Source organism: Lagenorhynchus albirostris, chromosome 14 (assembly GCF_949774975.1).
Source record: "Lagenorhynchus albirostris chromosome 14, mLagAlb1.1, whole genome shotgun sequence".
NCBI classification, from domain to species: domain Eukaryota; kingdom Metazoa; phylum Chordata; class Mammalia; order Artiodactyla; family Delphinidae; genus Lagenorhynchus; species Lagenorhynchus albirostris.
Window position 1 is genome coordinate 48,249,649 of NC_083108.1, and position 27,701 is coordinate 48,277,349.

At 41.6% G+C, this 27,701-nt stretch overlaps 2 protein-coding genes across 10 annotated transcripts in view; one reads left to right on the top strand and one right to left on the bottom strand.

Moving 5' to 3' along the window:
• OSBPL1A (oxysterol binding protein like 1A) overlaps window positions 1-2,123 on the top strand; it is a 208,454-nt gene extending 206,331 nt beyond the window's left edge. The window contains exon 30 of the mRNA XM_060170508.1: window positions 28-2,123. Within this exon, the coding sequence (XP_060026491.1) occupies window positions 28-130 (103 nt within the window). The 3' untranslated portion in view covers window positions 131-2,123. The remainder of the gene's footprint in view (window positions 1-27) is intronic.
• On the bottom strand, window positions 1,679-27,646 carry CABYR (calcium binding tyrosine phosphorylation regulated). Of its 9 annotated transcripts, none has more exons than XM_060121900.1 (7): window positions 25,891-27,646; window positions 22,657-23,061; window positions 19,592-19,764; window positions 19,448-19,501; window positions 5,459-6,559; window positions 2,654-3,240; window positions 1,679-1,767 (listed from the first exon to the last, which is right to left on the bottom strand). In XM_060121900.1, the coding sequence occupies exons 3-6, from the start codon at window positions 19,737-19,739 to the stop codon at window positions 2,663-2,665; spliced, it is 1,881 nt and encodes a 626-aa protein (XP_059977883.1). In that variant the 5' UTR covers window positions 19,740-19,764; window positions 22,657-23,061; window positions 25,891-27,646; the 3' UTR covers window positions 1,679-1,767; window positions 2,654-2,662. The 9 variants fall into 9 exon arrangements, with proteins under 9 accessions (XP_059977883.1, XP_059977884.1, XP_059977886.1 ...); XM_060121901.1 differs by lacking the exon at window positions 25,891-27,646 and adding an exon at window positions 22,268-22,550 and having other exon boundaries at window positions 22,657-24,972; XM_060121903.1 differs by lacking the exon at window positions 25,891-27,646 and having other exon boundaries at window positions 22,657-22,739; window positions 22,841-24,971.
• Window positions 27,647-27,701: the final 55 nt, after the last annotated feature.

Sequence of the window (27,701 nt, forward strand, 5' to 3'; positions counted from 1 at the left end):
TAACTGTTGTCTTTCCTCTTTAAACAGGTGGTTCCATCAAGGTCCTAATCCCTACAGCGGAGCCCAGGACTGGCTTTACTCGGGCAGCTACTGGGACAGAAACTACTTCAATTTGCCTGACATTTATTAAAACATAGACAAGTTGGGGCATTTGGCTAATCTACAGATAAGACTTAAACCTGTGTTTTAAAATTTTCTTCTTTGATTTCTACTCATCTTTTGAAAAGAGAAAAAAAATCCTCTCATGATAACTTGCATTTCACCCAACAAAAGTAGGGCATAAGGTGGATACTGGTGATGAAAGTCTTTGGAAGAATGGGTAATTTTGCTATCCCGACATGCTTATTTGGAATACTGTTTTATCTAGAGGTATGGGAAACTGTTGGAGAATATGCTTTTTGATGGTTGCTGTTGCTGTATTCACTGAAGGTTTATACCTAAATGTAACTTTAGCTTTATGGAATTATATAGTAACCCAAATCAAGTTATTTTGAATATTTTTAGGCTGTCATGCTTGAATGTTTTAGATTTAACTTCGAAATGTGTGGAATTCTCCTATATGATGTTTATATGCTCAGATATAGAGGTTATGCCATCGTGTAAAGACTGCATTGAGAAGACGGCTTTTCTTCTTACTAATCCTCTCAATTGTACCCCTTCCCGCCTCTAAAAAGAAAAACGATGCCTGAGTGTTCAGAAGAGAGATTCCTGATTTGAAAATTCTAAACTGGAAAAGGTATTTCGTTTGCTTATTTTAGTGCTCTGATTTTACTTTTACAATGTTCTAATGTCATTAGAATTAAAATGTTTGAGTTGTACATGTTTGAATTGAAAATAGGTATAAAACCTAGCAATTCACAAAAATACCCCAGAAATATAGATTTTAGTCACCATCATTACATAACGAGAAACCTTTTTAAATGCTTCAACTCCCAGTGGCAAATGCCACCAGAGAAATTCAGTTGTACTCATGTATTATAAGTATCAGACTATATAAAAGGAGGTCTTGTGCATTTCAAGTTTGCAAGGCACCTGTGTACTTAAGATACGTACGGAGACCTACTTGTACAGTAGCTTTGCCCCTTTAATTGGGGTACATTAATCTTACGGTATTTATCTACCCAACCCCAGACTGAGATATTGCTCCAGGGGGCCTTAGGTAGCTGCCAGTAAGTTATTTTAATGGCTGTCTTGAAGTTAACAAGTGTTATAATGAAATAATCTACCTGATGCTAAATAAAGGCTTTAGAATGTTCAAAACAGTGTGGTCTCTTTTAAACTTAGAAATATTCTAATGCTGCACTTAATAGGATGCCAAATTGTCAGGTGTCCTTACACGAAAGTAAGTCCTTGTGCTGCCACGGTCCCCAGGGCCAGAGCTCACCCCCGGGCTCACGTGCTAAGTAGGCAGTTAGCACTCACTGTTCTCTGGGTAAATACAGTATTTATTAGAGCAAGGTGCCACTGTCTTCACTTGGTGTGAATGCCAAATACAGAATTATCAAGTGGAATACCTTGGTAGAAAATTGCTAGAGTGGAAAGTTTTTTTTTTTTTTACAATGTATATGAGCATTGGAAAATGCTATTGTGTCATATCACAAGTCTGAAAATATTTAGGACCTGTTGTGTTCAGATGTTTGTACACCACCTAAATTATAAAATAAGCAAGGCGACAAGGTTTTATGCTTGCATGAAGTTTATTGATATATTACGCTTGGTGGCAGACTCCACCGTGAAGGTCAGCTCAAACAGTGTCATCTTCGGCACCTGTTAGGAATAATGTAAATAGTGACTTGTTTAATCATAAAACTGAACATGTAAAATGAGTGGATGATCAGAAATGCAAGTTCTAGCCTGCTCTCCTGCTAAGCTCTTAATTATGTTATCTGTGCATGTGCACTAAAATATCCTAGCACCTCATGCCCAGAACGGCCATTTTGACAGTTCCACTAGAAGTCTAAAGGGTGGGAGTAGGTAAATGCTCAGAGTCCTAAGATATTTGCAAAAGTCTCCTTAAGTATGGTAACTAACTGTGGTACTTGAACCTGCCTAAAACTGAAATCTAGCTTTTGTCCGTCAGACGTGTGGTAGTAAGTACTGGTTGAATAAAAATTTTTTAATGATTTGTGAGTGATAAAAACTTATCTGTGGTTAACACCACTTGTCCCTTTAGCTCATGAATGTGTTTCCAACCTATCCATTCTGCTGTAAGTATTCACTGACTTACCGCACTGACTGGGTGCTCCGTATATAATCTCTCACCTTGTCCTCCCCGCCCCTTAAACCTGCCAACTAGATTATAAAATTCCCACATGAGACTGTCTTGTCTTTATGTTAATCCATCCCTTTGGCATCGTCTACAGGGCTAAACACAGCGCCAGGTGTTCAGAGGTAGCTGAGTTGGTTGCTTGGTTATGTGTTTTAGGCACCAGACCCTTGGTGTGCGTCACTGCGGCGCAGTGCGCCTGCCGTGCGCTGAGTAGTAACGTGGTAGGGAGGTGGGGGCAATCACCACGTCGGATCCGAGTGCACCCCCCGCTCACTGCGTGTCTCAATTCAGTGTCTTAAAATACCTCAGTCTCTAGGTCAACAGATCAACCTGCTTGAAAACTCAAGTGTGTTAAGGCCCCCATATCATGGGAAGAGAATTTACCTGACAGTTTCAAGTTTCTGCTCTGCGAACATTGGCAGTTGTCACAGTTATTTCTCCAGCAATACCGTAACTTCCACAGGGAGTACCTTTGTCACCAAATCCTGAACGTTTTTTGGCTACATCTTCTACCGGGAAAGCAACAGAAAGAAAAACTGGACTTTGTGGTCTGGGGACATCTTGTCCACTTGTAGGAGGATTAGCATTCTGGGGATTGGGGGTGTGTTTCTGGAATTTCTGATCTGCAGGAACAGCAATGGGGACTTGCACTGCAGTGTATCTCTTCAAGGCATCTGACTGGGGAACAGGCTTCCAGTCCTGTGCTTCCTGAACATTTGAGCCCACTAAAATGAAAGGCGGGGCACTGGTCGTCTTGCTGTCCATCATCCCGGAAGTTGGAGAAGCAACTTTTGGTGGGTGCTGCAGAAACTGTGGCTCCTTAGAATTAGGTAAATAGAGGGTTGCTTGGGGGAAAGGCCCAGGTGCAGGTGGTGGTGACGGGCGACTTTGTTGACTCATGTCAGTTAGACAATAAAGGGTCCACATGTTAGAATATGGTGGTGGTTGTCCTGCTTCGCTTGCTGCTATTGCTATAAAAAAAAACATGTGCAGGTGTTAAAGATTTGGTCTCTGTATCAGGCGCTATGCACAGAAGTGTTTTTTTACATATAAACAAACAGCTGTAGTAATATGTGCCATAAAGCATGCTATAGAGAGTGCTAAATAAATTGTGTTTGGTAATGTGAAAGGAGAGATTCTCTACAGTCAGAAAACGAGAACAGTGTTGTGATAGCCAGCGGCACGGACACTAGGGTTGTGGCTGAGAAGCAATCTCATTCTAAGTTGCTGTTTCTAGGAACTTAACTTTAGACATGGCTTCTGCAGGGTCCTCAGAGGAAATGGAGAATCAACAATTCTGGCTCTACCAAAAAAATCAACTGAAGAGTGTGTTAAGCCATTGAAAAAAGCATTAAAAAAAGCACTGATGTGTCTGCATAGTGATGGATGGTTCTCTTTATGGAAGAAGTCAGCACTACGTGTCATCTTTTGATCACATGATCAAGGACCTCTGGCCCTTTGCAGGCGGCATCGTCTCCCATCAGCTTGTCACTACACACGAAACATCACCTAACCTAGGACTCGGAACCTGAGAGCACGACTCCCTCTTCGGCAAGGCTTGAAATCATAGGTCCTGGGTGGCAGTAGAAGGCTGGTTGGTCGCACAGTGGATCTTTAAGTAAAAAGAGGTCTCGGAGGGCCATCCGTCTACTTACACCAAGGCATCTACCATGTCAAGTTAGACTTGCCTAATTGAAGACAGTGCCGTCTTGGAGAACGAGTCCCAGAAGCTGGGACGGAGGAGCAAAGGTTCCTGATGGAGGAGCTGCACTTGGCCCAGCTGTGCTGAGTCACCCTCTGAACACGGCCCGTATCCCTAGTGCAGCTTTGTTTTCTTCCCCAGAAAAGAAAATAACACTATGCACACTATTAAGCTGTGTTTTCAATAGCTTCAGATGCTTTCAACTGATAGTTCTGGAAGCTAATTAAAAATATGCACGAGCCCAGTCTTCAGGTTTTTGTGAAATACCCTTAGTGCTTTGGAAATAGTGAAGCACTTGAGAACAGTAACTTGGGATGGAAGTGCTGCTTAGACCACAAGTGTAATGCCAGCCCCACAGACTACGTTCCAACACTGCCCTCTGCCTTTTCAGCTGCGCAGAATCCCTGTCACACTGCCAGACAGAATTTGATCTCTAAACACCTGCTGTGGTAACACTTTTTTATCATTCTGGCTCTGGTAAGAGTCAAGGGTGAGAGAGTTTCTGCAAAAGGAATGGCGGGGTTGGCTCCTGCACGTCCCACCTCCCTAAACGGATAAGGGCCGCTGCACTTGCCTAGATGGAGTGGGAGGGTGAGCAGACCAAATGCCATGATTAGATCGAGATGGGAGGTCAAACCGTGTCTGTGTCACAGGAAAGCGGTAGTGATAGTTCAGCAGCCAAGAAAGCAGCCTGATTTGGGCGCCTGTCGGGGAACCGATGGAAGGAAGCCGGCCAGCTTCGCCGCGTCCATCCTTTCTGCTGCTGCTACCTTCCCGCTCCCCTGGGTGACAGAACTTCAGCTTGACCTTTCCTCTCTCCATCCAGCTATGAAGCCGCTCCCTCAGCTGCGGGAAGCTCCCAGGCGGGACGTCAGGGCTTGACCAGCCCCCAGACCAGGTTGCAGAGTTCTCCCACCTCAGCGCAAAAGCAGTCAAACGCACCACCATTTCTTTCATGTTTTTAATGCCATCGCCTGTGTAAATACTTTGTTGTCATCTGATTTTACTTTTACAGGTGAGGGATTTCAAACCAACACCGCTTAGTTACGGTTTTGCAGGAGTATCCAGATCACATGAACGTGTTTTGCAGCTGACAACAGGCTCTACCATTTTTCACCACACAGTATGTCCAAAACAACACGAAAGTGCTAGATGACCGAACTTTGAGGCCAAGCAGTGGTGATGTTGCTTTAAAATCACTCATCTCGTAAGAGTAAAATCTCAGATACAACAAAGTCTTTAAATAGGTTTGGCATTTTAACTACTACTAAAAACAAAGCTTTTTGACCAGTCTGCAGGGAGCCTACCTCGATGGTCACCTGAAATATAGATGTCACTGGAAGCACCGTTTTTAATTTTGTAAGTAATTATCTTACCTGGCTCCGTCAAACCTTGTTTAGGTGCTACTTCTCATTCTGGTTCGATTTCTGGTTCATTAAGACCTGGAACAGGAGGTTGGGGGCCACTAGATGATCTTACGGACGCACCTGAGCGCACTACTTGTGCGGCTTCCCCTGAGAGCGCGGGTTTGACCTCCGTCTCCTGGGACGCACGGTTTTCCCATGAGTCCTCCTGCCCAGCACTGCCAGGGGCGAGCGCAAAGATGTCCACTTCAATGTGCACAGATATTTCAGAGCTCACTGTTGTGGCAGAGCCGTCTGCCTCCACATGTACTGAGGAGTCATATTTTGCACTCTCCAACTGCACAAAGTTTGCAGAACCCACAGATTTTTCAGACCCGCGTGAGGCTGTCTCGCCTACTACAAGTATGGGACTAAGGGGTGGTGACTGCTCATTTCCTTTAAGACAAGCAACATGATCAGAAAAGGGGATAACCGTTTGTTCCAGTATTTGCTCAACATTAGTAGCTCCTTCGATCACAGGCTCATCTTTATCGATAGATGCTATGTGCGTGGTGGATGTCACCTCAATAGCAGCCTGCAAAGGGACCTGAGGAGCTTGACTGTAAGCAGGAGGTTCTTGTTCATCCTGCAAGGGGAATGAGGAAGCCATTGGTGGTTCAGCCTTATGGTGTTTAGGTTTAGGACCCAAATCTACATGGACAGATGTCTCGCTCAGAACCTGCACTGCTGCCATCTCTCCAGAATGCACAGGAGTGGCCACCACATCATCTTCAGCAGCCTCTGAGCTCAGCATCTCCTCGGGAAAAACGGGCATACTTGTTGCCACGTCCACCATTAAAATTTCAGAGTGATCCGAATGAACCGGAGAAACATTACCTAACATCTGAACAGCAAACTGAGCTGGGTCAGCAGGGACATAGGCCAGCTCGGGTGAGACAGCTGCTGGCGACGGCGGTGAGGCCGGGGTGGCATTCTCAGGGGCGGTCGGTTTCGAAGGAGCACGAGCTGCTTCAGGGGCGCCCTCAGGCTCTGAGAACAGCTCAGCATGAACCGACGGGAACTGCGTGGTTTTGTTGCTAAACTGCGGTGCAGTTATGTTGTCCTCCTCTGTGTCCGTAGATTTTTCCATCCGTTTAGGTTCTTGGGAAACTGTAGATGTTCTTTCTGGCTCTTTCACGCATTCTGGTTTCTTCTCTTGTGCCATTCCTTCTGACCACTTCTCCCCTAAAAAAATGAGTTAGATGGGTTAATAAGTACTTATTCCCCAAAAAAGGAATTATGAAGAAAGCATAGGTTGAGCATTCAAATGTCAATATATACGCAAGTACAAAAGAGTTTTGCTTTAGTTTCCAACATCGGTAACTTCACTGTGGGCAACAAAACCTTCCTGTCCTTATCCACTCAAAAGACAACTTGGTTCAGTTCCTTAGAAATAAGTGACTCTAACACTCAGATACCACCTTCAGCTGGTCAGCGTCAGGGGAAAGATGATAACTGCCTAAAAGTAAGCTGAAAACGTCCATGGACAAAGCTCCTGATCCAGACTTCCACACAAAACTGGGGAAAGAAAAAAACACTTCATAGCTTAGTAATGAAACAAATGCTGTCATATGATTAAAGGCATTCTTCAGCTTAAGAAAATTGGTATATAAAGTTCAACTTAATGAATTGGAAAACTAGGGGACTCTAGAATACGTTTACATTAGGAAACGTCATGTTTTCTATTCTAAAAGTGGTAGCACCTGCTGGTAAGGTGTGATAATGCAGCCGAAGTACTGACCCAGAAGAGCAGCAGATAGACAGCTCTGGTTCCAGAAGTAGGGCTCAGTGGATCCTCAGGCAGGAGGAAAAAAACCATGGCTTAGAAGGTCAAGACAACTGATGACACACAGAAACCCCTAGAGCTAGAAAACTGCTGTAACATCATCTTCTGCACTCAGCGTTCTGCTTGTCACTCACACGTCTAACCTCATCAGACGTTTTCACATCTGCTTACTTTACTGAGGATTCTCTCTCTGGGGAAGCATTTACCTAATATCATGAAATCTGCAGGAAGAGGAGAATTTGCCTTACAGGAACATACTTGCTTCAAGTCAAAACTTTGGAAACGTGTCTTCATGGGTCCAGCTCTTTTCCAAAGAACAGTGTCCTCCAGGGTCTCCTCCTACATTAGCGGCTGATTTTCTGTAAACTCGGATCAGGTGTCTAATTCTGGACGTGGATACCACACAAACGCTCACATGCTAAGAAAAGTTTCATAAAGACAGAAAAGCCACATCTACTCTTACCTCCCTCTGCTTCTAGAACAATGACCTCATTTTCTAACCAGCCACCTCCTCAGGACTTCCCCACCCATTTCCAGTCAAAGCCCTTTACCCACTAATACACTTGACTGTTTGTGCTGTGTGTAAAATACTGTACACTAGGCATTGTTGAGGATGGAAAAATTATTAGGACAAGACCTCATAAAGCTTAGGGGAAATAAGATATACAGATATTACAGGTTAAAAGTGTAAGTACTTAACAAGGGTACCATTTAAGACCTATGGAAGCTCAGAGGAGGAAAAGATATCCTCCGGCTGGAGGAATAAGGGAAATTTTGTTTAAATAAGCCTGGCCTTACGCTTAAGATAAAGCTGCACAAACTGTCTGCCATCACAATGAGGAAAAGCCAGATAAATGTCAAAATGGTGACTATGCGCCCATCAGAGAGCAGAGTCACAAGGCAGTCAAGTGATCTGATTTCCAAAGAGTAACCAGCCCTTCCAAGGAGAGAAGGGCCACAGAACTCCCTCATCTGTGGCAGGGCCTGGAAACGTCACCACCATACCAGCTGGTAAGGTATCAGCCAAAATCTTAATGAACTGATGAAAGCCGAATGTGGGCTAAGATGTCTGGAATAGTCTGGGACTCCAGACGCAAGAAGTTCACACTCACAGGCACTTTTGTGGAAGATGGAAGCAGGGTAGAAGGCCAGAGGGGAATCCTATATCAACAGCAAACAGAGGGCTCCTTCCTACCCCTGGGGCAGAGGCAGGAAACACTAGCTCAAGACTGACCACAGATACGAGGCAGAGATTGCCGCGGACAACTGACAGGAACACTGAGAAAGCCCCATCCTCAATGCCTGGTGCAAAGACCACCTAGGTCAGAGAATCCCTGCCCTGAGAGCCCAGGACCAGCAACGAGGAACAGCAGCTGCCCCTGGAGGGAGGGGCAAGAGTGTGGGGAGAGATGCCCTCAGTGGGGCCGGCTGGCGGGGAAGGCCGAGGGCAAGGTCAGGCAGCCCACCGCTAAAGGAATTTGAGGCCCGTGGAACAGTGAAGGTAGGAGAGCCACCACGAAGCCCAAGCCCAACTTCTCACTAGACTCACCTAGACACCTACACAGCAGTTCAAGGCCTCTACAACACTCTTTTCCCCCACAAGGACCTAAATTCCCCAAGTAATGATTTATTTCCCCTGAGAGTTTTCAAGAACCCAACCAATTTAGGGACTAGATCACTGCAATCCCTAGATTGCCTGCATGGGACTCATGTGATACATCACTTACACGATAGGAATTCAGCTTCTATGGAAAGGGCCACTTGCCCTTTTCAAAGTATCTCACAGGCTTGTCGTACCTGGAATCATATCTAGGAGCTTAATCTTTAGGTTTAGTATTTTTGCCTCTAGAAGTCCCCTATTAAATAACCATTCTGGAAAGGTAAAGCATTATATAATTATGAATCATAACTCATCAGAGAATTTATGATATTGCTTCCTTCCCCACAACTTTTTCATAGTAAAAAGGTGTATGAGAAGATCTGGGTTCAGTCCTGACTGTGATTGAATAGATGCATGGCCAAGTCAACGGTTCTGAGCTTCAACCTCCTGGTGTGCAAAATGGGGATTTTAATTCTGACCTCACTGAGGTTTTGTAGAGATTAAATGGAGTCATTCACCTAAAAGTGTTCTATAAACTGTAAACCACATATAAATGGGGAAAGAATAAACCAACACCTAGTTTAAAAAGTTTAGAAATGTGATATCAAATTAAAAATTATAAGCCTCACATCTTTAAATCAGCTTTGATGAAAATTAATTGGCAATTTCATAATCTGGATGATAAAATGCAGGGTGTTTTTTCCCATTTATAATATATGTATTTGTATATATACATACATACATATATGTCATATATACTATTTTTAATAGATATATTTCATCACTGTAACATTAAATTGAGATCAACTACCTTAAGCTTTAACAGTGTTTTTGAAAATGTAAAGCACTAGATGAACCATTTGGTTTTGTTTAGAATACATGACAGAATGTTAGCAAACATACACAAACAAGTTATCACATAGTTATATTGCATTCCTGTTGATATCTATTATTACAAAAGGTAAAGAGCTTTTCTCTAATGTTTTAAGGTCTGTTTAACAGTTCCAAAGATTGCTGACTTGTAACATTGAGATTATGTTTGTGTAGAAAACTATTTCTTAAAGTTGTAAACTAGGTTTGCTATAGGTTGATCTTACATGTCAACCTCATGAAGATGAACTCAGTATGACGTCAGTAATCTGGTTTCACTTGAACTACAAAAAACAAAAAACTGCATGAACTCTCAGAATTACATGCCTCACTGAAGGCACTTCTTCCTCTAAAACATTTCTTTCTAAGTTTAATAAATGACTGATTAAAACTCACGGTAGAATCCTGATTTTCCATGAAACCAATCAGATACATACATTCCAAGCATACAGTATTTCTTGGAATAGGCAGAACTCACGTGGAGACTTGGGGCGCTTGGGGCATGATCAGGGAGGAATAAGGAAAAGGCATGTTCTGGCACTGAAGGGAATCTGAAAGCTGTCCCAGACAAGAGGAGAATATGAAGCAGGACAGAATAGGAGATGGGAGACGTGATTAATAGGAGAGGGGAGAGGAGAGGACTGCAGGAGGGGAACTCACAGGAGTGCTTGGACTCAAGAATTTGAAGTAGTAAGGTACATATAGTTTTAAAAGTTTAAAAGAGGAAAAGATTCCAACTACTGTGTGTTGAACTGATTGGAATGATGAACACCAGTGACTATAAAGTAGGTGGTCTGTTTCTTTTCTCTCCTTCCTCTCTTCTCTTCCTTATATTCATTCTTTAGTCACCAATCCTTAATTCCTATTATGGGATAGACACTGGGGAATCTCCTAAATAGTACAGTCTGATTAAGGTTAGAGGCACATAAACAGATGACAATGTGATCAGTGCAGTGACTGAAATATGTACTGGATACAGTGGCTTTTAGGTAATTTTTGTTAAGCTTAAATGAGAAGGGGCAGGTGTGAAAGGGGCCCCGCACAATTGCCCCATCCAAGATGCCAAAGAGCCCCTGCAGAGTACAGGTGTAAACCAGCCCTGTGCATTCTGATTTCCCTTATCAGAAAATTTATCAGTCTCCCTTGGCCAATGGGACAGAAGTGGAAGTCTGCTAGACTTCTTAGATTTTACTTTTTTAATGAAAGAAAAAAGTATCATTTATGCCACCACTTCCTCCTCCTTCCTGATTTATACATGGATATAATGCCTAGAGCAGTGGCATGAGGCTACAAACAAAATATGCTAAGAATGATAAAGCAGAGAACCTAGATAATTGATGCTGTATTATTATAATATCAGTAGCAGAATGAACAGCACTTCCAGATATCTTGTTTTTCACTGCTAATTGGTTTTCTGTTACTTGCAGCTGAGTACTTTCCTAATATGAGGCATAAGTTAGAAGTTGTAAAGCAGGGACTTCCCTGGTGCTGCAGTGGATAAGACTCCACCTGCCAGTGCAGGGCACACGGGTTCGATCCCTCATCAGGGAAGATCCCATATGCCGCGGAGCAGCTAAGCTTGTGTGCCACAACTACTGAGCCTGTGCTCTAGAGCCTGCAAGCCACAACTACTGAAGCCCGTGTGCCTAGAGCCCGTGCTCTGCAACAAGAGAAGCCACCACAAGGAGAAGCCTGTGCACTGCAGCAAAGAATAGCCCCTGCTCGCTGCAACTAGAGAAAGCCCACGTACAGCAACGAAGAACCAACACAGCCAAAAATAAATAAAAAATTAAATCTTTAAAAAAGAAAAGGGCTTCCCTGGTGGCACAGTGGTTGAGGGTCTGCCTGCCGATGCAGGGGACACGGGTTCGTGCCCCAGTCCGGGAGGATCCCACGTGCCGCCGAGCAGCTGGGCCCATGAGCCATGGCCGCTGAGCCTGCACGTCCGGAGCCTGTGCTCCGCAACGGGAGAGGCCACAACAGTGAGAGGCCCACATACCGCAAAAAAAAAAAGTTGTAAAGCAACGTGAATGAGGGGGATTGTGGTATATGCTGCTTTTTAGATACCATGTCTGTTTTTATTCTATGAATTATGTATCCATTTTAATATCCATTTTCTCATTGGGTATTTAAATATGTTATCTTAAGATTTATCAAGGTGATCCGTTTGGATTTTCTATATCATGTCATCTGTGAATAAAGTACTTTTACTTCTTCCTTTCCAATATGTATACCTTCCCCCCCCCCACCTTATTGCACTGACTAGAACCTACAGCACAGTGTTGAACAGAAATGGTGATGTCAGACATATCTATTCTGGTTCTAATCTTGATGGGAGAGTACTCAAAATTCACCATTTAGTATAACGTTAGCTGTAAGTTTTTATGCATACACGTTATCAGATTTAGGAAGTTCCCTTTTTATTTCTTGTTTACCTATAAACTTCTTTAGAAGTATTTCTTGTAGAGCAGGTCTGATGGCAGTGGATTCTCTCAGCTTTTGTCTGCCTGAGAATCGCTTTATTTTGCTTTCATTTTTAAAGGATATATTCACTGGATATATATTCATTCTAGGTTGGCAGCTTTTTGCTTTTAGCACTGTAGAGATGTCATTCCATTGTCTTTTGGCTTCTGTAGTTTGTTAAGAAATCTGCTGTTTGTCTGATTATTCCCCAGAAAGTAATGTGCCTTTTTGCCCTGCCTGTTTTCATGATTTTGTCTTTTTCAGCAGTTTGACCATGATATACTGAAGCGTGGATTTCTTTGTTTTTATACTGCTGTGGGTTTACCAAACTTTTTGAATCTGTAGGTTGTCTTTCAATCAAATAATATTTTTCCACCTACTCTTTTCTCCTCTGACTCCAATTACATATTAGACCCTTTGATCATGTCTCACAAATGTGTCTTACACTCTTACTGTTTTTCTTCTTACTTCAATTTGGATATTTTCTATTGCCATGGTTTTTTAGTTTCTAATTCTGTCTTCTGCTAGTAAAGCCATCTAATAAAAATTTAGTTTGCAATTGTGAAATAACCATTTGTTTCTTATTTTAAGATTCTTACTCTGTTGAATTTCTCCATCTTATGTAGTCCTTATGTAGTAATTCTAATATTTGGATCTTCTTTGGGTCTGCTTCTACAGAGTGTTTTATGTTTTAGTTCTTAATTATTAGTCACTTCCTCCCACTTCTCTGAATGAATGGTAGTTTTTAATTGTATGCTGGAAATTGTAAATGACACATTGTAGAGACTCTGACTATATTGTTTTCTTCTAAATGGTGTTGGTCTTATTCTAATAATGGCAAATCTGATCCTCCTGAGACTTCATTTTACATTTTGTTAAAATAGACATATTTCAGCTTTGTTCTTACTCCTAGCAGATTGTCTTTATTCCTAGGGTGTGACCTTCCTGGGGTCTCAACTGGATTGCCAGGGTTTCAGAAAAGTCTCTTCATTTTGGCTGGGCCCAAACTCCAAAGCCTCCCCCCCAACACTGTACCACTTCTGAAATCCCTACCTAGCTTTCAGTCTTCCAACAGCTCTTCTTTGCTAAGCCTTCACAAGCCTTACAGTCCACACATGAGCAGCTTAGGAATTGCCCCCCCACAAAAAAAAAGGAAATATTTTTGCAGACTTTTGGGGAATCCGTCTCTGCAAATGCCTCCTCTCTGGTGCTTTGTCACCCAAATCCCAGCCACATTAGTAGCTCCAAACTCTGCTTCTCTGTTCTCTCTTCCTGGAGAGACTTCCAATCTCTGCTTGGCCTCTGTTTTCCTGCCCGTGAATTTGAAAAATGACACTGGGGTGAATATGGGCCTCAATTTCTGTGAACCCCATTTCCCAAGAATCCAGACTTTGTTTTATATAATTTCTTCAGCTTTTATGGGTATTTATGATAGGAAGGTAAGTCCAATATTAGCTACTTCATCATAGCTGAAACTGAAACCTCTCAATTCCTCCTAGCACAGTATCTGGCAATGGATAGGAATTTAAATATTTGTTAAATGAAATACTGAATTGGACTTTAAGGATATATAGGATTTGAAAGAAATGGGAGGGAAAGGAACTCCTGGAGGGAGTTAGCATAAACCAAAATCAAATGATCAAAATCAAAATTACTTTTTCAAAAAGTGACAAGTTGTCAGTCTGGTGCATAAGGTCTGTGAAGATATGAAATAAGAGATAATTGCAAAGGTAGGATAGATTTAGCTCATAGAAAGCTTTGCATGCCATGGTCTTATAAAGGGATCAAAATTTACCTACTATAACTTAGACATGCCAGAAAGCATTACTTTACTTTCTCTAGCTGATCTCAAATTGCATTAAAATGCTTACTTCCCAAAGGCAAAATTTATTTGATCTTACTTAAAAATATTTGTCCCTACCAGTTTAAAAGTCGCTTTGGGTTTATTATTCAGTCCTTTTGGGTATTGTTTTCAAAGGTTCTCCCCACTTCTGAAGAGGGAATCTGAGTGCTGTGGTGAGCTCTGGCTCTGATCCACATGTTGTCCTTCTCTGCTGGCTCTCAATTACCTCTGGTAGAGGCATAACTCATACTGCCTGTGTTCTGGGTGCTAGTCTCTGACTTCACTGTATTTACTACTCAAGTTTCTACTTTGTGAAAGGTGTGGCCTGTGTGCTTATTTCACTGAAGGACTGAGAGATTCCCTTCCTAATTTGGTCCTTTAGCAATTAAGGCCTAGCTGAAAGTTTATTTTATTCCCAGCTTCAACATTTTGCACTTAGCTCTCTATTAGTGGGTTGAGTCACTTCACTTTTCCCATCTGGATTACTTGCTGGTCAGCACTCTGGGACAATCTAAACACATCTGGATCCACTAAAAGCCACACACAGGCCATAGGACACAAAAAATATTATCTCAGTCTCATCTGAGAAACACTCTCCATTATTTCTAATCCATTGCTTCAAATGTAATTATTTTATTCAACCAGTATTTACTGAATGTCTGATCATGACGGTTATAGTGCAGGAGTTGAATGTAGCAGGTGATGTGCTAAAGGCAGTACCATGCTAACCACTCAGCTTCTGAGAAGCATGCATTCTTCTAGACAGCACCCAGGAATGCAGAGAACAAGCCACCTGCTTGATGAGTCTTAGGGAATTCTGATCATAAATTCCACCTACCTTCCTTATCACCAGTTTCAGTGTCACCTAGCACTTTTTATGCACTACCCACACCCCAGCACCACAATCCCACTGTCAAGAAGGACTTTCCATTTCCCTTTCCTGTGCAGCAAGAAATGGCCTTATATCTTATCTTTTTTCCTCCCTCCTCTATGGCTTATATAAAGTAAAAACTTGATTCTGGTCATGTTAAGTCTTAAATCAAAACTCAGCTTCGGAAATTCCAAGAAAAAACAGGCTCCTGCAAAACTCTAAAGTGTTAGCTTTTTTATTACGAACTTTGGAAACTCAATACTGAGTAATGACTTCCTTGCTCCAGACTATATTTACCTTTTCCCTACAGTAAATTAATGCTTCAATGGGTAGAGATCAGCAGAGCAAACAGGAAAAAAATAGAGGTCATCTGAAATCAAGAGTATAGTAATTTAATATTTTTTAGAAGTACCCCTACAACACTGAAGAGTCTGGAACAGTATGGAGCTATCAGAGTTTCTGGATAGCACAGTCAGATACTTAAGGAAGGAAGGTGTCCTTCCTTCATGTAACTGACATCTACTTGTGGCTCCTGACCTCACCTTGGCAGCCTGGTTTACCATCCTAGCTTTCCTGGTTTTACTTATCTGCTTCTTCCCCGGCCCCCTCCTCTCTTAATCCTGACCCTGTGTTTCTGTCCGTAGTCTGACAGTCTGACCCCAGTTCTTGACTATACCATTTGCTCAGTGATTTATTTGCCATCTTTAGTATGGACAACTCCCCCAAGTGATTAATCTTACCACATCATTAAAGCACGAAGGACCTAAGCCCCACTCCCAACAACATCGCCAGATAATCACTGCAACTTTTTTTTTAAGTCAAAAAAAAAAAAAGTGAAAATTCTTAACCTTGGTACAAATTACCACCCTGCCAAGGCAAACACAAGACTTGCAGAAATAAGAGGGTCCTTCTGACACAATACTCATCCCTGTTTAGGGAATCAGTATAGCCTTACTTGAAAAAAATGCCCAGGAAAGTACAGAGTACACCAGAGCCTCATAAAATTTAGTATGGATAGTCCTGAAATCGATTTCTTGTTTTTTTAATGAGTGGATAGCTACAAGTATGTGTAATGAATTCTATAAGGCATAAAAATAGAATTTGGCATAAGAAACTGAAAACATATATTATGACTATCTAATATGAATATATAACTCAAGATAATGATATGCATAACTGTTACGGTGCTACATAAGAATTGAAACTGGGCTCAGTGATGAGCAGCAGTTTGTGACTCTAATTACTACTCTGTGGCCATGCCAAGAACGTCGAGGGTCAGTTAGAAAAGTTAACAGGTAATTCAGTTGGGGATCTAGGTGGGCTAGGCCTTCTTGATTCTTCAAAAGAGGTGGCTATTTCCTGCCTCTGTTGGAAGCCAAGACAGGAATAACACTAGAAACTAGACTCAATTAGGCTTAGGAGGACGGAAGGTGCTAGTGGTGTTGAGATCTCACTTACCACTCTCGTGGAGAAACCACTGCCCTCTTCGTGGAGTGGTGAAAGGATCAGAATTAGTACACTCCTTCCTGACAGGAGGAAGAAGTGAAAAGTGGGAGATAATGTGGGGAAAGAGAACTGAGATTTCACTCCGAGTTCAAAAATTAAAGGTTTTTCTAGAGGGCTCCTAGTGATCCCTACTAATGAGTCCTACTACTAGGAAGACCTTCATGCACTAGGAAGATCTAAGTTTAGATCCCAACTCTACAAATTAATATTTTAGAAACTTACAAGTTATCTAATCACTCCCAAGCATCAGATTTCTCTTGAGTAAAGCTGTAGTGATGTTACCTACCTTATAAAGTTCTCTTAATTGACAAAATATATTGTAAGTGCCTAGGACAAGACAGTTACTCAAATTCCATTCCACTTCTTCCTTCTTTTCCTAGATATACTAAGTGGTAGAACTTGAGACAACAGTTTTGCCTTAAAATATTGCCTGAGTTTCTAAAATCCCCTCAATGATTCATGTGGATTAGTGAAGAAGCTCTCCTGAGAAGACTGAGAAATAGAAAAGCTTTCACTGATTCATCCAGTAGTAAGACCTACTTAATCAAGTTGCAGAAAAATACAAGAGGAGGATCCAAGAAAGTGTTTTACATGAGCTGCTTCGGAAATGATCACACGTGGGTGAAACGCCACAATGGAGGCCTGGATAGAGCCAGGCTCTGGAAAATGGGAGAAAAGATGAGAGATGACAGAGAAGTGAGAAAAGTTGCTCTCGTGTCTGGTTCTTTTCCTCTTCCCTCCTTCATCACCTGCCTCTCCAAGAAAGTTTGAATGCAATGGGGAGATGGGTAAACACTACTGGTCCTATGATGAGGCCTACCAAAAATGGGGCTCCTTCTAGGAAAAATCCCAGAATGGAGGGTTTGAATAAAATAAATGATATGTGCAGGATATACTTATCTCCATACTTTCCATGCATAGGGGCAGCTTCGTAGTAATGCTGCTAGGCAGCAAACTGACCAGCTGGAAATAACTTTGGGGGATACATCTGATATCTGGGAGATGAGTGGGGACCAATGCATCAGGGATGGTAGTTTAGCTCTTGCTCCTATCACCAAGTTCTAATAACTGGTGCTGTCTTTTTTTTTTTTTTTCCTGCTGTACAGCAAAGTGATTCAGTTATATATTATTTTTTATATTCTTTTCCGTTATGGTTTAACACAGCTTATTGAATATAGTTCCCTGTGCTATTCAGTAGGACCTTGTTGTTTATCCATTCTATATATACTAATGAAGAAGTCCATTAAGAAGCCATTTGGCATGACAATAAAAGGCAGACAAAATGAGCCCAATTGATACTAGACCGTAACACTGAATATATTTTCTGGTTATACCTTGTGTTACCTTCCCCAACTCTCTGGGGAAGAACAGGCAACATTCATTTCTGCTCTACTGTCTAAAGAGCTATCTGTTTCTACAGCCATACTGGGAGTCTACACTGTGTCAATTTCTTTGATATCTACAGTTACTGGAGGAGAAAGGCAGCAGTATCTCCTACCTCTTACCTCCATCGAAAGCATGGCTGCTCTATTAGTTCAGTCTGTTAATTTTGAACCCTGAGATTCAAAGATTACCCTAGCTGGACCAAAATCCACAGCAGTTTAGTCCACTTGCTAAGCTGAATGGTGGGTATAGTCTTCAGTAAACAGATTAGCCACAAAGGCTACCACTTAGTTACCTACAACCATAAAGAGTCAGTGATAAAGAGTCACTGACTTTATCACCATTCTCAAACACAGCAAGCCTGCACAGCCAGTCATCTCAAAGATAGCTCCTGGTATAAAGGACACAAGTACAAAGGCCATAATAACTTTGACCTCCTGGAAGACCAGGCTCATGGGAAGGGGGAGAGTGGTCAGTGTTCCAGCATTTGTCTGTATGTCCTGCTGGTGGTAAGCAAATCTCAGACCTCTTTCCTTTGGTAAGCTGACAATGCCATCAGGACCCTGCAGGGGAGCACCCAGACTAGACAATAAAATACTCCTAAACCACGGTGACTCACTCTCCTACCCCTTGAAATGCTGACTCTTGCTATTCTTAATCTTGTTTTCTGTTTTGGGAGTCTCTTTCACTGTAGATCCAAACCCTCATGATTTTTACATTTTCCTAGGTCTACCCTTAACTTCTCCCTATCTTGGCTATGTTATCCATTAACATCAGTGGCAGAGAATAAAAGTGGCCAAAACTCACGGATCCTACCTTTATTTTTTCTATGGTCACTTCAAAATGTTGGTCAGCCAATGTAGCATTATTTAGTTATTTCTCACACTCACCTTAAGTCACCGTTTTCTCCACAAAATTCTTCCAAAAGCTTTGCTTACCATTCTTTTAGATATGTGTGCCTGTCCTTGGGGTTTAACTAATATATCCTCTTTTGCTTATATTGATCTTCCCAAATGTTCATAATGTAAACGTTACCTTTTTCCTTTCTCCCCCTCTGACTTCTTCACTGCTCCTCCATCAACTCAGTTTCATGCTGTTATGTTCACATAAGATAGACATTTACACATATACACGTAAAACAAGTTTTTCTAAGCAGACATACAGCCTTACATCACAGGGACAGGCCAGAGACCACCTTCTATGAAAAACTTATCTCTTCACTACATAAAGAGACTCTTGGAACAGAAAAGGTGGTTAGTGACACCTAATCGATGTCCTGTCCTCCAAGCTGGACTGCACTTAAACCATCATGGGGAGAAAAAAAAAGGGTGATTAACTTTTTCTACTAAAATAATCTTCCAAGAAGAGTGTTTCTACAATGTTCCTAAGTGATGTGTCTCATTATAATTTGAGTATTACCACAAAATTCAATTCAAAGACAGGCATATTGGAAAGGGCTTGAGTCATAGTTGACACACACTCTTCTAGGTCTCACTGTACCAAATGGTTTGCAAAAGAAGAGTGTTTCCTATTTTAAAATTTAGAATCCTCCAAAATATCAGTTCTCAGATTTTTTAAAAAACTGATTCAATAATAAAAATAAAGCATCAGTGTGATTACTTAAACATCAGTGTAATTATTTAAACAGACAATATTTGTGAGCATCACTCTTAAGCTTAAATGTATGCTAGGAATGATGCAATAATTTATAACTAGATTTTTATTAAACTATTACTACTTACTGTACTTACCTTTTATCTGATGAAATAGTTTAACAAGATCTTTTACATCCAGAGAATTATTTCCTAAAGAAATAAAGGAAATCAGATACATAAAACTCCCAATTTAAAATGCTTTCTTTTTCAAAGCAACAAATATATAAAGCAATAACAAACCTTCTCTAAACACAATAAGTTCTTTGAAATAAACTGCTGCAAACTGGGTGATGTTTGGTGGATTGGTTTTGAGTATGGCTCTGCTAACTCCCTCAAGCAGAGTCTTGAGGCCATAAGGTACGACAAGTCTGGGCCTTCCAGAAATCATTCTGGCGGGATGCCTGTAATCTCAACTGTAATGAAGAAACACAAAGTCTTATAAATAGTATATAAGGTTTTTATTAAAAATTTACAAGTTAACTATAGCTTCTAAGAACAAATCTATCTCCTATGAAAATCACTAGCCTTAGTTCTAATCTCTAGGTATTTATTCTAGTAAAATGGGCTAATGTTAATAGTAGTTTTTAAAAAAAGAACTATACTACCAACAACTTATTATGTGCAGATGAGCAATCTAGTACTATTAAAGAAATCCATGGGAAAAGCCCTGCCAGGAACTCCAGTATGATATTAAAAACAAAGAACAAAAACCAAACAAAACCTGTTTCTATAAAATTCAGTAAATATTTTGTGCAGTAAAATGTCAAGAAATATAAATCGAGCTCATTTATCTGTGTCCAAGAAACAGCCTTCCAAACCATATGGGAACTGGCTTTTCTATACATTCATCAAATAGAGTTACAAAGTAGAATTTCTACAAGAAAATGTATTTTTTCTCACTTTTCTAAGTATATCCCCGGACACAGATCATCCTTAAGTATACATGTTTTAACTTTAATTTTGTTTTTAATATTCATCTGAGTAGTAACTTGTGGTATTATACCACCCACCACCATCCATACCTCTTTTCTCGTATCTTCCCTTAACCTCTGCCATAGTTTTCCTCTCTCCCTTCTTTTGGCTTTCTGGATTTTAAGTGGTACCAAGGGCATTGCACAGTCTTACCTGTAACTCTTAGCTGCAGAGATTGCCACCCTAAACTGTGTCAGTGTATGTGTGTCCTGTTTCATTCTAAAAAATTATTTAAGAGGGCTTATAAATATACACAAAGAAGAAAATTAAGTATTTAAGGAACTCAGTTCAGTGGTTAAGGGGAAAAGTATGGTAGGAAAAATAGGATGAAGCCACAGGTACTGTCCCAAGACAAGCCCCCTGAATTACCAAGTAGCCATCACATAATAGGAAATGGTTGGTTAAATGATTCAGGTTTCCTGAGATAAAAAACTAAATCAGTTGCTTGGGAGAATCACAGCTCTTCTGGGCACTGAGACCCAGGAGAAATTTCTCCTATGGGTCCTCATAAAGAGAAGAATAGTGTGATATAATGAACCATGTCCTCAACAATATCTCAATATTGTTGGGGCCAAGGGGCACAGTTTAGTTACAGCAGTTACACAAAAGGCCAACCTCTAATAAAAAGCAACTAATAGCAAAATGCTGAATATTTTAAAAGCACATTTCATCTTCCTAAAGGTCAGGAAAAAATATCGCCAGAGCAAAACCTTTGAGAAGGGCACTGTATTCGATCGCCTAATGAAAACTTACTATCAGAGTATCATTCAACAGGAGATTTACTGAATTAAACCATCTTTAAAAAACCAGTAGTGCACCTGTAGCAGGGCCCCATGCTAAATGTTAAGGGACATAGGCGGTAATTATATGGATGATACATATTCACTTCATTTATATTTTATATATATATATGTGTATATGGACGTATATACGTGTATATATATGTCCATATATACATATATACACATGTATTTTTAAGTACATCCGTTGCACCCCAGTGCGAGTTGAGAGATGGGTCATGATTTGATAGTGGCTTACCGGTAGCCACGACGGAGCTAACAAAACACCCATTCTGTAATCAGCAGTTGGTGCTACCGACCATGGGGAGAACGCCCACGCAGAGATCCTCGATTTGCCGCACCCCTCCCCCTCCCCAGGCTTTGTGAATGGTGCGGAGCCGTGTAGGGCCCCGGCCCCAGGGATGCGGAGCATCCTACGACGCAGCTCCTTACAAAGAGCTGTCCTCGACAAGATGGGACACGCTGGGACACCGATCCTCAACTACATCAACGGATAAAGTCACGAGTACAGACGTTGAGGGTTGTTTCAAATGACAGCTAATTCTGCTCAAACTTCTCCTTGTGTATTTGACAAAAACACATTTGTCAAACACTAACAGATTTTACATTCCCCACACCCCGCACCAAACCCACTAACCTAGGGGTAACGCCTGAGCAGGAAAACGGTGCCTCTGGCTGAAGATGCGAGAATAGGGGCTTCGGGGCCACAGAAAACGTCAACAGCACCCACCACTCACTTCCTAAACACCTACGCTAGGGTCTGTGCTTGTTTTGCCGTTTGGCTGGCCTGGTGGCGGGGGCAGAAAGACCTGGGAGAGCGGGCGTCCAGATTCCACCCCGACTAGTTCAGCGGTGGTGGCGGCGGACCCGCCGACCCAGACCCCGTACCCCTGAGTCCGCCACACGCGCGTTGGCCGGCGGTTGCCTCACTGGCCGGTGTGTGCACCCGCCGGCCTCCCACTCCGGGGGCCGCCACCTTTCCCGACACGTGAACCGTCCACCAATCCCTCCACTGCGAGGGCCTAACTGCGGCAGGGCCGTGGGCTTTTTCTCCAGACTCGCCCCACCTTCTCCTTTCCGGCTGCGCTCATAAATAGCTTCCTCCTTGCCACCTTGCGGGTGGCTCCTGGAGAAACCCGCGCACCTGGCAGTGTCTTTTATACCTCTGGGGGACGTCACGCCTGCGTCACAAAGCCCCGCCCCCTCGCTGAAGGCTCCAGAGAGCCTCGGAGGGAGGCGGGGCCTCGGCGGCCCCAGCCAATGGGGAACCGAAAAGGACAAAAGCCGGAACTCGGCAGACCACTGTGGTGGGCTTCGCCTTTTCCGGCATAATACAAAGGGGCGTGGGAAACTGACGTTTCCAAGCCTCCGGGAGTCAGTCCAGGCGACAGCGTCTCCGCTTTGAATCTCTCGGTCTAAAATAAGAGCTGGCTTGGAAAGAGAGAGAAATAGATTTACGGCAGTTCTATCTTACTGCCACCGCATAACACCACTCTTGACCCCCCCCCCCATAATCTGTTGCTCTCTAGTCACCTTTTTGAAGAATAATTTCTGCCACCACGTACACCACACTGGTACAATATCATGCAGCGCAGTACTTCTCTTGAGAAACTCGCCTGCCGAAAGAGAATCTGGCATTGATCCTGAGTCTTTCTGTCTCTCCGTAATTCTGGATCTTGCAATACCTCAGGCATGATGTGTCCTCCCCAAACCATACCATCAGGGGCAGGTTGCAAAGTCGACGAGGACTGTGTATAACTTCAGCTCCGTTTCACCAAAGTAAAGGAACGCTGACTCCTTTAAAATACTCTCTGCTTTTTTACCCATTCAGGTTCTTATTTGTGCTGGGCATTAAATACCACCACAGTCACGATGATCACACTCCAAGCAGCTTTCATTGTCATCCATTTCCACATGTTTAAAAGGCAACAAGAATCACTGTAAATCAACCGTTAAATAACATCATCAGGGCATAGATCTGACAAAACATTTTTACGTTACAAAAAATTAAGACTTCCAGAGCACTTTGCAGCAATAGGCAATGTTGAAGCCCCAGCCTACATCTATGCTGCACACGGCATTTTGAGGATATTAATCCGTCCATGAATTATTACCGAGTGCCCATTATGTGGCAGACAAGCCCCCATTTCTCATGAAGGTTACGTTTTAAAAGAAGAAGGGCTTCCCTGGTGGTGCAGTGGTTGGGAGTCCGCCTGCCAATGTAGGGGACATGGGTTCGAGTTCTGGTCCAGGAAGATCCCACGTGCCGCAGAGCAGCTAAGCCCATGCGCCACAACTACTGAGCCTGTGCTCTAGAGCCCACGAGCCACAACTACTGAGCCCACGTGCCTAGAGCCCGTGCTCTGCATCAAGAGAAGCCACCGCAATGAGAAGCCCGCTCACCGCAACGAAGAGGAGCCCCCACTCACCGCAAGTAGAGAAAGCCCACATGCAGCACCGAAGACCCAACTTAGCCAAAAATAAATAAATAAATTTATTTAAAAAAACCCAGTAAAGAAGAAATGCTCTCTTTTAGACTTTTAAGTGTGATGTTAGAACTGCAGATGGTATGCTTTTCGGTCCTCATCACTGCCCCCGCACCACACTTTGGTAGTGTAAACAAAAGTGAAATGAGGGTTTGGTTTATAATATATTTCACTATCAAAGGTGTAATGAAACTGAGCTAAGAACCCCAAATACAAACATTAGAGATCCCATGTATGGTGACTTCTGGAATGAGAGACACATACCTTTGTGTCACCTAACCAACCTGGTGCGTCATCTTGAACGCCAATTAGATGTTATGTGCTGTGCTGAATACCTGTTACTCAGAAGGCAAGCCTGTACTCTTTCCACATTTCTGCAATGACTGTTCTGTTCAAGTTGCTCTGAAATGCAAACTGTTACAGTGAAAACATCTAACAAAAAATTTTCAAACCACTATGTGCTGCTTTGATTTCTAGAACTCCTAGTGATTTGATGTGGCTTTACCATCTTCTTGTCCTTGTGTTCATCTCTTCCAGTCACCAGGGATCTAACTAAATTGCAAATCTACTTCGTTCTCCATTGCTCCCTGCCCCTCCCCCTTCAAATACTTACTCTATAGAAGTCCAAGGATCACGCTGTGACCTCTGTGTAACTACCTCATCTTACCATTTGGTTTCCACTTGACTTTCTAGAGACCTGGCCTGAATACACATGCTACCTGTCACCTCTGTGCCTTTGCTCATCAGGTCCAAGGCCTGAGACATCCTTCCAGCCATCATTTTAACTTGACTGCATCCTTCTCCTCCTTTAAAAGTCAGCTCAGGAATCTCCTGCTTTAGAAAACCAATGGGTTAGAAGCATTTTTTTCAGTGGCCCCCTACTATGCGTAACCTTGCCATATGTTTGACTCTTCTCTCAGATTTACTAACTACTTACCAAAAGATGATAACCTAGGGCAATGTCTCTCTAATGTAGACCACCTGCATTAGAATTAGCCAAGGGCCCGTTAAAAATATCTTCCTAAGCCCTACCTAGAGCCTACTGAATCAGAATCTCAGAGTAGGGATAATCTGTAAAACTAAAACTTGAGAACGACTAGCCTATGGGAGGAGAAAGTAAGTGTAATCCAGAGTTCAGCTAAGTTACAGGTGTGTTGCTTCTATTGAATACCCCAGTCAACTAGGAACTAGAGCTCAGCTCCCTTGCTAGTTTTCGCATGTTGGCCAATTGTTCGATTTTTGCTCACTTTAACTGAAGGGGCACATTTTTTATGGACCAACTTTCCATTCTCTTGCTCCCCCCTCCCCTGTCCTTTTCTTTCTGTATTTCCTCTTTCTAGCTTCAAGTCCCCTCCCTCTACTATGTATCTTGTTGGGAGGATCTGGGCTTAACAAGATTTTTTTCCACAAAATATACAGGAAGGAAGGGAGGGAGGGAGGGAGGGAGGGAGGGAGGGAGGGAGGGAAAGAGAGAGAAAGAAATACCAAACAGTACATTATGACTGTGTGACCATATATCTTCATAGGTAAAGGAGCCATATTTGATTACTTGCCACCACAATCTGCTTAAGGAAGCAATCAACTAGGAAAGTTTACATGGCAAAGGCATATAGGTATGCACACACACGCACGTATGTGTATGTGTGTATTTTAAAAATCATGTATGCATTGTCCTTTGAGTTGGCAGAAAGATAAAAGTGCAAATTCTCTAAATAATTGACTTATACAATACGAGACAATAAATATTCTGATTTTCTGTGACATCTGAAAGTAATAACTCTTTACTCAAATACTTAGCTATCATGTGCTGAAATCAAAACGATACCTAACCCAGTAAAGGTAAAATCTTAAACACATTAATCACAAAGATGCATATTACATGATTAGTACTAGACGATGCCTCAAGGTGCGTCCAATTATGTGTTCCGAGTACATAAAATACACATTAGAGATTTCTCTCATCACAGGCACAATCTAATACAAAAATATATCTGACATGTATAAATTAGAAGATCCATTTGACAGCCTCCAAAACAGGAAAAGAGGAAGAAGTAATGCCAACATAAAAAAGCACACATAGATGCAAACAGTTTTGCTTATATGATTATTTTCTTCATCAGCGAGGGGTAAAGAGCAATTTACACCAATCTAGTTTTCCAGACAGATCACAGTAATTCACAGGTTGGATAAGTCATAGCACGAAGGCCAGAACCGTTATGAATTACTCAACTAAAAAAAATGTACTCAGATTTCAGTGAATCTAACAGTACAGTGTACTCACAGCGTGGTTTTGTTATTTTAGAGTCTTCAGAACCACTGTCTACCCCTTCTCCGTGCTTTACCACCAGGTTCCCAGAAAAACCACAGGGGCTATCCTGCATCAAACCTAGAAGAGACAGTTTATAAATGCACCTGTCCTATAAACATACTATTAACAAAGACTCACTGGATGGTGTTCTAATGGTGTGTGTTCAGTTAAGTGACTGAACACAAACTTATTTGAAATCCTGAAATCTCTCTGGAGAAATAAAAGTTTTTAAAGCAGCTAATACAGGAATTTTTTAAAAAATTCTAAAGTATGGGGCCTTATGTAATCTCTCAATACTGAAAAATAGTTCAAGCAACATTTGAACTGAAAATTCAATTAAGTATGAACGCTGGAGCAAAAACTTCGTGATTCTAAATGTTCCACAATCATAACTGAGAAGTTTGCCACATACACTAGAGCCAAAAAGACAACAACATGGCAAGAGCCATATTTTAAAGATTCATAACATTCTTCCCTTCAGCCTTGATGAAACCAGGTATCTAACATTTTTAGATGTAAATTTTTCCTTTCCGAAGGCATCTATTGATACCTGACTTCTGGGTCTTCCCGTTCATGAAAGTAGGACAGAAATCTTTTCTCTCTGGCTAGCATCTAAAATCCCTGCAGCAGTCAGGCTAGAAAGAAAGTCAATGTTAATAAGCATTTTGGAAGTGAGAAAACATGAAGACAGATTAGCCAAAATCAATGAGGAACAATCATTTCTTTTGAAGAAGTTATTATTCCCTCAAAACCAGATGAAGTAGATTGAGGCTGCCAACATTCTAGCTGCTCCTTCCATGTCTGTTTTGAAGAGAAATATTTTAAAGTACTGACGTCGCATGAGATCATACTTCAGCTAAAAGGATATGTAAATAAATGACACCCCAAGATGATATTCTTTATTGCAACGTAAATTTTAAGAAATATCTAACCTTAAGATTTGAGCCAGGTTAGGCACACAATTACGACAGAAATTCTTAAGTGACTGAGGTATTTAGAGTCTTCAAAACCACAGGTGTGCAGTACTGAACAAAGAGGTAAATGAGGTGATAATAAAAATTAGCAACGAAGGATTAAAAAATAACTTTGAACTCTGTTTCCAATATCAATAACCTGAGCTAAGGGGAAAATGATTAAGTCCTGGCAACAGACAGTCCAGTGAATCCTTCATCAGCAAATATTCTGAGGCAAAAGAATCTATGTTCATTCAAGAATAACCTTTTCAAGTAATTTGTTGAAAGATTTCCAAGAATTGGTAATTAGACAATTTATCATAAAGAAAAGGAAACACCAAAAATGTAGGTATTATTTATCCAGTCTATAGACTAGGTCTTCTAATAAATTAGCAAAATAGCTATACTTTCGGTTGTAAAACAATCTTCTGTTTGCTTTCACTTGACTGGCTGTCAAAGGAATAAAAGTGTCTGTCCTTTGAAACATTTTTGTAGACCATCTGGAGATAAGGATGACAACTTCAGCTGACAAGTATTTGTTTTTTAATAAGAAAACATGGAATCCTGGTTATTAACATATATATATATTTTTTACAATGAAAGAATATTCGGTCTGTGGTCAGGAGACTTGCATTCTATTCATTACTCCATAATAACAGGAATAATTAATTGCGATAAGCCAATTAGCCGTTTTTGTGCCTGAGTTTCACTGTCTGGACAATGGAAACATCTGTGCAATGTCATTCTCAGAAACAGTTTGAGGATAAAGTAAAACACTAGAAAGTACTTTTATTTTTTCAAAACACGATATAAGTGCTATGTCGTGATACT

What these genes read in the sequence shown, in the direction of transcription:
- CABYR (XM_060121900.1), bottom strand. Translation starts at nt 19,739, where the DNA reads ATGATTTCTGGAAGGCCCAGACTTGTCGTACCTTATGGCCTCAAGACT. An exon ending in ACTTATTGTGTTTAGAGAAG is followed by an intron (nt 19,502 to 19,591) that starts GTTTGTTATTGC and finishes TTATTTCTTTAG; the next exon opens with GAAATAATTCTCTGGATGTA. An exon ending in CGCACAAGTAGTGCGCTCAG is followed by an intron (nt 3,241 to 5,458) that starts GTGCGTCCGTAA and finishes TTTTTTTTATAG; the next exon opens with CAATAGCAGCAAGCGAAGCA.